Genomic DNA, 10,351 nt, shown 5'->3' with positions numbered 1-10,351 from the left:
TTCTTAAAACCGAATTTATAAAATTAAATTTTGGGTTGTCACATAGCCAGTTGAGTGTTCTTCTTGGCAAATGATTAGCAAGTCGGGCACCTCATTACCTCATCTATGCAATCCTTTATCATGGTTGGCCAGTAGTACCCTTGGACGATGAACATGTGGGCCAAAGTGTTTGCCGCCTAGTGGGTTGCACAGATCCTGCGATGAGCTTCCTTCATAACAATCTTGGCTTCATTGGGGAGTAGTCACCGCAGCAACGGGCCTCCAAAAGATCGCTTATATAGTTGCCCATCCACGATTTCTAAGGACGAAGCCCTCATTCGCACGCGGTCAGCGTCCTCCTTTTTGTCGGGCAATTCTAACTCTTGCTTATATCTCATTATGTTCGTGATCCAGAACCACTCAGGTTGAGTTCTAGGATCCTGATGTGGGGCGGGCATCTAAGTGACTGTGTAAAACGAGAGCGAATTCGTACTCGGCCGTTCCACGATCTCGGTGTGACAAATCATCGACAAGTACTAGGGTACGCCCCCCAAAGCTAACTTTGACAGAATATCCTCCTCGGTATTCTCCGCTCGAAGGACATGGATGACCTCGTAAGCAGTCAGCTTCTCCAATAGTCCATCGGTCACATCTTTGTAGAGCTTCAGCCTTTCTTTCTTAGTTTCACACTTGGCCTACAGCTGACTGACCACCAGGCGGGAATTAGTTTTTACACGCACCCGAGCGGCTGATGCGTAGTATATTTGCAAACAAATAATTCTCGGAGTACGAGTTATCGATCCACAGGGAAGTAGTTGTATCAAGCACTAGTTATTAATTTATTCATTAGAGCTAATCTTAACAATTATTTAGATGATTGATTTGCATAAAATAAATTAAAAAAAAACAGAGATTCAGGATTTTGAAAACAATTAGAGAGAAGATAAGATTCCTAAGATTCAAGTACTTAATCACCTAGTGCCAAATCTTAAGGACAATATTAAAATCTGGGTTTAACAAGTGTGAGGACGCAATGTGGTATAGAGCTACTCTCGTAGTCACTAACACTAGTGAATTTCCACTCTCGTGGCTTAAACACACAATAAAACAAGATCAAGCATCATAAAATCCTAACTACTACCATCTCTCGATGAGCAATAATCAAGAATTAAATCCCCCTAATAAATTCCCCTTTCTCAAGGTCCAACTATTATGTGCAATTGTGTGTGCCCTAAATTATGCCCAACTCTCATTGGTGACACAAACAAAGCAAACGAAACAAGTAACTATGGCCATTAATTACAAACATCAAACAATAAAATCACTATCGCAACACAAGTTAACCCAAATAATAATAATATATTAAAGAAACTGAGAGCTCAGGCACATAGGTTCATAAACATTTTTACCCAAGAATCTCTAAAGAATTTAGCTAATCATGGCTAAATTATACATAGCAAATAATAATAAAGAATTTCAAATCATCAAAAGAGTACAAGAACTAACTAGACGATTTTCTCAAATCTCCCTAGTTTTCTTCTGGCTTCCCAAGACGACTTGTGGCTCTTGATTTCTCTCCTTCTTGTCTCCAAAGAATATCTGAATTCTAAACTATGAATTGTAAATTATCTATTCTAATTATTTACTCTAAACTACCACTTAATTCTCAGTAGGGTTGAGGAAGGTGGGATTTTATAATAGGTACAAAGTTGGGATCAACCCTTGAGAAATTAGGAATATTCCTATTTAATTTTAGAAGTTGCCATATTTAATTTAATTTGAAGTTGGAATTGGAATTTGAATTTGGAATTGAAGTGTGAATTGGAATTTGAATGCATTTGGAAAGTGAAGTCAGCGCCTTAATTATGTTGAGAATGCATGTCGCGCCTTTCTTAATTTGATGAAATCCGTTCGCGTCTTTCTTGATGCGTTGAGCTGAGGCTCGATGCGTTGAGACCTCCTGGTCTCGACCACAATATCCTTCTGGAAATTTTGGACGCGTCGAGCCTTTGACTCAACGCGTCGAAAATGCTGTGTACACGTCTTTCGGTCCATTTTGACTCCAAATTTGTCCTCGAACTTCCCTTGTTCATAACTTTGACCTACAATGGTTCAAAAACACTAACAAACACCGTAAAACATTCAAAACAAGTGTGAACCATAATTAAATGATAATAGCAAGGAAAATATGTATTAAATAAGGAAAATTAAAGAACTTAATTACCGAGATGATTCAAAATAACTATAAAAACAAGTACAGATGTAATAACATCACCCCCTCACACTTAAGCATTTGTTTGTCCTCAAGCAAAACTAAGGAATAAAATCACAAGTCAAAACATACAAATTACACATGCTCTCTCTTGCACAACCTTTCAAACCACCAACCAACTTGCTACAAAACAACAAACTTCAAGAATCAAATTAGTTTGGCACATAAGAGACTCATTTCCAAGCCAATAACCAAGCACCAAGAATTTAAAGTATGTGAGGATCAAGTGTGCACAAGTACTCAGTTGAGATTATGCAAGACACGGTTCATGAATGAGATCCCATAAGCTTGCCTTTCATACTCCCCTAGATCAAATCTAAGAATGCAAGTTAAGATCAAATATGACTTTATTTAGCTTGTAATGGGGCTACGGGTGACGGCTAACAAAGAAGTGATATGGAAAAATTAATCAAAAAGAGAGAATGCCGCAAGTTATCTAAACTTTTCAAAATTTGGAAGAGATGAAATAATCATAATTTCAAGGAGCAGATTTCTTTTAAGAACTTAGCAACTCTTTGGTAAAGTGGGGTTCCAAACTCAAAAACTTTCAATCTTTTTTTTTTTTTTTTGATTGATTCCCTTCTTTGGATTTCTTTTGGATAAAGCAAGATAATTTTAATCCAATCTTTCAATTCCCTCACACTTGAACATTTGTAATATCAGCTGCTTTTTGGCACAACTCCATAAAACTCTTCTTATAGAAATAATAAAGATAAAAGTTTCATTCTCTCAAAGGGTGGAAGGGAAATATTTGGCCAAGGGCTAAGGGTTATAATAATGGGATAAATCAAAGAAAAATAATCACGAAGATGGGATAAGTTCTTAACACTTATTTAAACAAACAAAAGGTACAATGGGGACACAAATGATAAAAATATATATATGGACAGGTTTAAAGGCTATGGCTAAACAAAAATGGCCTAAATCACTTCAAAACATGCAAAACTTAGACATCACTTAGGGAATAATGAGGCAAGTTCTAGCAAAAAACCCATGGCCGGGATCTCACATAAGCCTTCACTAGCAATGCAAAGATCAAGAATTAATCCAATTATTAAGTGGTGAACAAAGCTATTGGCAAGAGATTAAATCAATTATGTGTTACACCTCAAATCATCCATCACAAATTGAGATGCAACTAGCACCACTAAAACAAACCACAAACCAACAAGAGAGAGTAATTGCAATTGCATGCTGAGACAAGTAACATATTCACCAAAAATAGCATATGAGTCATTCAAGCAAAAACATAAATTTTAAAAGTTTTTTAAAAAAATATCCCCAAATTCATGGCTCCTCCCCACACTTTAAAAATTTGCATCGTCCCTGATGCAAAATAAAAGAAAAGGAGAACAAGAGAAAAGAGAAAACTAAGAAGCAATAAAATAATCACGAACTAGAAAACAATAAAACTAAATAAGACGAAACTAGAAAGCAATAAATAAATAGGGAAAGTAATAAAAGATAACATGGGGTGCCTCCCATGAAGCGCTAAGTTTAACGTCGTTAGCTCGACGTTACCTCTCTAGCCATCAAGTGAGTGGAGAAGAAAGATCACCTTCTTTCCATCAATTTTCTCTTCCAAGTATTTCTTCAAGTGATGTCCATGTGTAAACTCTCTTAAGCTCGAATCCTTCATGTCATCATGTAAGGAACCACATTCGCCCGAATCAAGAATTATGCCTCCATTCTCTTTTCCTTCTTTTTCAACACTCTTGTTCAACAAGTAATGAGAGTCTCGGATCATTCACATGAACCAGCAAGTATTTGGAATCATTGGATATATAGATAGGCAAATGTGTGCCATCATCCTTAAGAACTCCAAGTGCCTCCCAAATTCAAAATTTCTCTAAAGTTCTCTCCATTGGTGAGACATCATCATTCAAATCATGTGCTCCATTAAAAACTTCCTCATCTAATGGGAAACTCCCCATGTGTTCCTTGCCATCATTACCTTGCAACTCTACATTTTCCTCCTAGCTTGGTGTCTCCATCTCAATGCATTCATCAAATATTTCTTCATCTTCCTCTCTAAGACCCTCATCATCCTTTTTATTTCTCTCAACCTCATGACCTTCATTTGGCAAGAGCAACTCTTCTAGAACCTCTCCATTAAATGAATCTTGAAAGTGGCTCTTGAATTATCAAATCTTGCTGTCGAGCCATCATGTGATCAATTTGAGTTATCATGTGATCTTGTAGCTCCAGATATTTCGAGCACAATTGCATTAACTTGGTCTCTTTGGACTTCATCTCAATTGTTTGGTCAAGTGGTTGGCATTCTTGTTGAAACCCTTGGTAAGGCAACTCTTGAACTCGCCCTTGACATTGGTAGTTGGGATCCAGGATGAAGCAATTTTCCGCCTCATGGATCCATGACTCTTGAAGTGGCTCTTGAATTGTCAAATCTTGACATTGAGCTCTCTTGTTATCCATTTGAGCATTTTGTTCCATTATTTTATTGTACATTTGTCTAAACTCTTTCCCATACATTTGGTAATTGGGGTCCAAGATGAAGCAGCCTCATGAGGTCCACCACATATCATGCACCATAAGGGTTGTGGAGTAGGTGGTGTGCATATTTGATAAGTGGCTTGACTCATGTTGGCACAAAATCCTTGAGTGGCTTGTCGTGGAACATGGTTGGTGGGGTTGAACATGTAACAATTTTCCTCAAAGTGATTCCCACCACAAAATGAGCACCATTGAGGTTGTGATATGAATGTTTGAGATGAGCTTTCTTGATAATATCATTGACTAGAGTTGGCAAAATTTAAGAAAGGGAATTGTTGTTCCATTTCTCCATATTCTTGATTCATATTCCAACTCATCTCATAACCTTGAGAAGGAGGGTAAAACGGTGGCATGGTTCCTTGGAATTCATATCCATCCATAAACTAAATCACACTCAAAACAAAGAACTTGTTATGGGTTAGCAAAATAAAATAAAATAAAATAATAAAAAGTGGACTAGTCTCCTAGAATAAAGATTTCACTAATGTTAATACTAGAAACGCCACTTCCCCGGCAACGGCGCCAATTTGATTGCGGTAATTTGGGGCAAACAAATAATACCCAGAGTATTCGGGTTGTCGAACCACAGGGAGATGGGGTACTAAGCACTAGCTACTATGTTACTCGTATGAAACTAGTCCGAACGAAACTTGAAGATTGGGTAATTGCAGAAAATAACAAGCAGAATAAAATAAATAACAAGAATGCGGTAAATATATTAAAACAAGATTGCAACACAAATCATAAAATCAAACATAAATATATTAAGAAATTAACGAACTAGGCACATAGGTTCATAAACAAATTCACCCAAAAATCCCTAAGGAATTTAGCCAAGCATGGCTAAATTATACATAGCAAATATAAATAAAGAATTGCAAATCATCAAAAGAGTACAAGAATTAACCAGACGATTTTCAAACAGAGATGCCACAGCAATTGAGAGAGGCACGAGTTGCAGGACTGATTGATTTACAGACTCATACCTGGGATCCGCATATTTTGTCTGATTTATTTCTTCCTGAAGATGTGGAGCGAATAAATATGATCCCTGTTAGTCCTGGGTATGAGGACTCATGGTATTGGGTGAGTGACCCAAAGGGGACATATACAGTAAAGAATGCCTATAGGCGTATTGTGGGTGATTATGAGAATAATCCAGCGAATTTTGATAAATGGGTAGCAGTGTGGAAAATAAAAGTCCCCCCTAAATGGAAAACCTTCTTGTGGAGAGCCATATGTGACATATTACCAACAACCCTTAATTTGATATTTAAAAGGGTGGAGGTGGAACCAACTTGCCCGATGTGTGGTTTAGATCATGAAGATGTGTTGCATGCTTTAGTGCTCTGTGAATATTCTAGACTTGTTTGGAATATAACACAATTGCCTATTATTAATATTATTGCAGACTCGTTTACAACATGGCTAAAAGGGGCTATGGCGGCCTTGACGGAGGAGCAGACCCGGTTAATGGTAGCAGTGTTATATTATATTTGGAGAACTCGGAATTCAGCTGTCTGGAAGGGATCAATGATGCGGCCTACCCAATTGGTCAGAGCAGCCACCGTAGCACTACACGCATACGGCACTGCCCATGCCCGCCGAACCGAGCCCGCACCGGCGACGGACCACTTGAACGGTCCAGGGGAGGATGGTCTACGGTGTTATGTGGACGCGGGTTTCCGGCACGACACGGGCGAAGCAACTTACGGCATGATAATTATAGCGCCATATGGCTCGTTTGTGGCAGCGAGGAATGGCAAGTCACCAATTTGTTTTTCACCACTTACGGCAGAGGCCTAGGCATACAAGGAGGCTTTGTCTTGGCTGCTTGAATGGGGCAACACATCAGTAAGTATACTCACGGATTGTATGGAGTTGACGGCGATTATCAGGCATCATCATACGCCAATCCATTCGTACGTTGGGGTCACAGTTGACCAGTGCAGAACATTTATGTTATTATTTAATCGTATTACTTTGGATTACATCTCTAGGCAGATTAATTTACATGCGCATACTTTAGCTACATTAGCATTTACTCAGAATCAAGATATGTACTGGGATGCTATCCCACCTGACGCTATTTCATCTTTGATTCATTAATACAATCGCAAGATTAACCTTCAAAAAAAAAAAAAAAAACCAGACGATTTTCTCAAATCTCCCTAGTCTTACTTCTTGCTTCCCAAGACAACTTGTGGCTCTTGATTTCTCTCTTTCTTGTCTCCAAAGAATCTCTGAATTCTAAACTATGAATTGTAAATTATCTATTCTAATTATTTACTCTAAACTACCACTTAATTCTCAGTAGGGTTGAGGAAGGTGGGATTTTATAATAGGTACAAAGTTGGGATCAACCATTGAGAAATTAGGAATATTCCTATTTAATTTTAGAAGTTGCCATATTTAATTTAATTTGAAGTTGGAATTGGAATTTGAATTTGGAATTGAAGTATGAATTGGAATTTGAATGCATTTGGAAAGTGAAGTCAACGCCTTAATTATGTTGAGAATGCATGTCGCACCTTTCTTAATTTGATGAAATCCGTTCGCGTCTTTCTCGACCGCAATATCCTTCTGGGAATTTTGGACGCGTCAAGCCTTTGGCTCGACGCGTCAAAAATGCTATGTACGCGCCTTTCGGTCCATTTTGACTCCAAATTTGTCATCGAACTTCCCTTGCTCATAACTTTGACCTACAATGGTTCAAAAACACTAACAAACACCGTAAAACATTCAAAACAAGTGTGAACCATAATTAAATGATAACAACAAGGAAAACATGTATTAAATAAGCAAAATTAAAGAACTTAATTACCGAGATGATTCAAAATAATTATAAAAACAATTACAGATGTGATAACATCAGCGGCCTTAAGTGCCAAGACGATGCGCAGTCCCCTAATGATCGCCTCATTATTTGAGGTTTGAAATTGATACTGTAGTGCATAATACTGATAGAAACCTTTAGGGGTCGTTATCATTACTCCGCCTCCACAATGTCGGGTGCTGGCCGCACTGTCAATATGCATCTCCCACCATTCGGCCTCCTACAGCTCCTTGGTCGATGGGGTAACTTCTGGGTGCGCGCAGCATTCTACGATGAAGTCAATTAGTGCCTGGGCCTTGATGGATGGCCGGGGAGTGTACTCAATCCCATATTGGGTGAGCTCCATCGCCCATTTTAGTAGTCATCCAGATGAGGATGGACAGCGCAGCACGCTAGATAGCGGTAAATCAGTTAACACCCTGACTTGATGGGCCTGAAAGTAGGGTACCAACTTCCTGACAGTGGTAACCAGGGCGAAAGTAACTTTCTCCAAGGGAGAGTAATTGATCTCCACGCCCTTTAGCGTCCGCCCCACATAGTATACAGGGAGCTGAACCTTGTCATCTTCACATACCAATACAGACCTGACTACCTTCTGAGAGGCGGCCAAATACAGTAACAAGACTTCGCCCTCTTTGGGCTTAGATAATAGAGGTGGGGTTAAGAGGTACCTTTTCAAATCCTCGAAGGTAGCTTGGCATTCCCAGTCCATCGGAAACCTTCTTGCTTTTTCATGGCTTCGAAGAAAGGCATGGCCCAGTCGGCAGACTTAGACAAGAAGCGGCTGAGAGCGGCCATCTGGCCATTCAGGCGCTGCATTTCTTTGAGGTTATTGGGAGGCTGCATATCTAGGATGGCTTGTACCTTTTCTTGGTTCGGCTCAATTCCTCGTCGGGTAACCATATAACCCAAGATTTTCCCCCATTTGACCACGAACGCACACTTCTTAGGATTCAGCCTCAAGTTGAACCTTCTCATGACCTCGAAGCAGTCAGTCAGGTCCTTAGCAAGGTCATTTTCTTCCTTGCTTTTGACTAGCATATCATCGACATAGGCAGCCATGGATTTACCGATCAAGTCTTTGAATAGTCGGGCAACCATTTTTGTAACACCCCACTTTTCTTAAACTTAATTAACAGACTAAACCTTTAAAGATAATCAAAAGCAGCGGAATGAACTTTATTATGTAACTTAATAGAGGTGTCACCGCCACTATCACCCTTCGCGGTGATTGCACAGGCTAAAGATAAATCAAACTAAACATTAAAGTCTACTAACATCTATCAAACTAGGGGATGAGTCCCGGGTGTCCAGCACCATCAAAACACGGGTAGTCAACTACAAATCTCAAAAAGTAATAACATCAAGAGTTTAGACTACAACTAGCTATCTATGCTAATCGAGTCTAACTCGTACTCTCTCATGAACTGGGTCCACCTGAAAGGGGTTAACAAACAACAAGTAGAAAACAAACCCGTTAGCACGAGGCTAAGAGAAAATTACACTTTTGGTCCTATGACTATAGGGGAGGTGGTAATTTCAGTTCGTGACTTTTAAAACTAACAGATTTAGTCCTTTTAGTACGTTTTTTTTTACACATTAAGTCCTTCCAGCCAAATCACCGGTGGATTTTGGCCGGAAAAACACAATCCCTTAATTTATTAAATATTTGGGGGGTAAAATGGTCAATTCAGATTCTACTTTCTTCTTCCTTCTCCTTCCTACTTCTTCGTTCTTCTTCTTCCTTCTTGATGAACATACAGAAACCTCAACGACATCATCCACTGCCGGCGGAGCCGGGACAGAAACCTCAACGACAGCTAAAAGTAATGAGATAGATACCTGTGACAAACAGGAGAACTCAAATGACAGCTACCGGTCCAATGCATCACACCAAAATTCTGCCGGAAGTTTGAGGGAAAATGTTATGTTAGATCCAACTGATTCAAGGGCTGTTGCTATTGGAAAGGAAAAGTCTAATCAAGTTGGTAAGAAAAATTCTGCTCGCAAATTTCAGTATCATCCTATGGGAAATTTGGATGAAGATGTAGATCCTCCATATGGATTGCAAAAGCCTATCCATACACAGGCAATGGCCCCACAGAATGCCCACTTTGGACACTCAAAGTTTTTGATTCAGGTTCCAAAGAATCTTTTTGAAGTTATGCTGTGTGTATAGCATATGTAGTTTATTTTGACCAAATTCTTGGCATAAAAGTAAAGTTGTACCTTTGGTTTTTCTGTATTTTTTACAGGGGCAATCATCTGATGTTCTAAGAGATGGAAAAGGCCTGGCTGAAGTGCACTCTCAGAACTGGAGATATCAGCAAATCATTTTTTTCACGAATAAGTGCTCACTTATTTGAAGAAGATTTATCTCGCAGGTGTTGAAGAAGGTGACCGGAGAGATGCAGGGATGGTTGAAGATCACATTGGCGGCGGTGTCGACCAGAGTTCTTGTTTCTCTGGTGATTATGGTTATCCAGAAAGCATGTTGTCGTGGGAGATGAGGGGTTGAAGAACGGCGATCGGAGATTATGGAGGATGGGCCGGCCGGGAGATCGGAGAAGAAGAACGAAGGAGAATGAAGAAGAAAGAAGAATCTGAAATGACCATTTTACCCCCCAAATATTTAATAAACGAAGGGATTGTGTTTTTCCGGCCAAAATCCACCGGTGATTTGGCCGGAAGGACTTAATGTGTAAAAAAAAGCGTACTAAAAGGACTAAATCTGTTAGTTTTAAAAGTCA

At 39.3% G+C, this 10,351-nt stretch overlaps 1 protein-coding gene across 1 annotated transcript; it reads left to right on the top strand.

Moving 5' to 3' along the window:
• The first annotated feature begins 9,455 nt into the window (after positions 1–9,455).
• Positions 9,456–10,111, top strand: LOC109152479. The gene is made up of 3 exons (XM_019300179.1): positions 9,456–9,741; positions 9,857–9,901; positions 9,986–10,111. Exons 1-3 carry the CDS (start codon positions 9,529–9,531, stop codon positions 10,109–10,111), a joined length of 384 nt encoding a protein of 127 aa, XP_019155724.1. The 5' UTR covers positions 9,456–9,528.
• The last annotated feature ends 240 nt before the right edge of the window (positions 10,112–10,351 follow it).

The sequence above is a fragment of the Ipomoea nil genome, unplaced genomic scaffold (assembly GCF_001879475.1).
Source record: "Ipomoea nil cultivar Tokyo-kokei standard unplaced genomic scaffold, Asagao_1.1 scaffold2422, whole genome shotgun sequence".
NCBI lineage: Eukaryota > Viridiplantae > Streptophyta > Magnoliopsida > Solanales > Convolvulaceae > Ipomoea > Ipomoea nil.
This window is presented reverse-complemented; position numbering and strand designations above follow the sequence as displayed.

Bases quoted from the DNA above. Each gene is read 5' to 3' on its own strand.
- LOC109152479 (XM_019300179.1), top strand. From the start codon at position 9,529: ATGTTAGATCCAACTGATTCAAGGGCTGTTGCTATTGGAAAGGAAAAG. The intron at 9,742-9,856 runs GTTCCAAAGAAT...TATTTTTTACAG, and splicing joins ACTCAAAGTTTTTGATTCAG to GGGCAATCATCTGATGTTCT. The intron at 9,902-9,985 runs GTGCACTCTCAG...TTTATCTCGCAG, and splicing joins ATGGAAAAGGCCTGGCTGAA to GTGTTGAAGAAGGTGACCGG.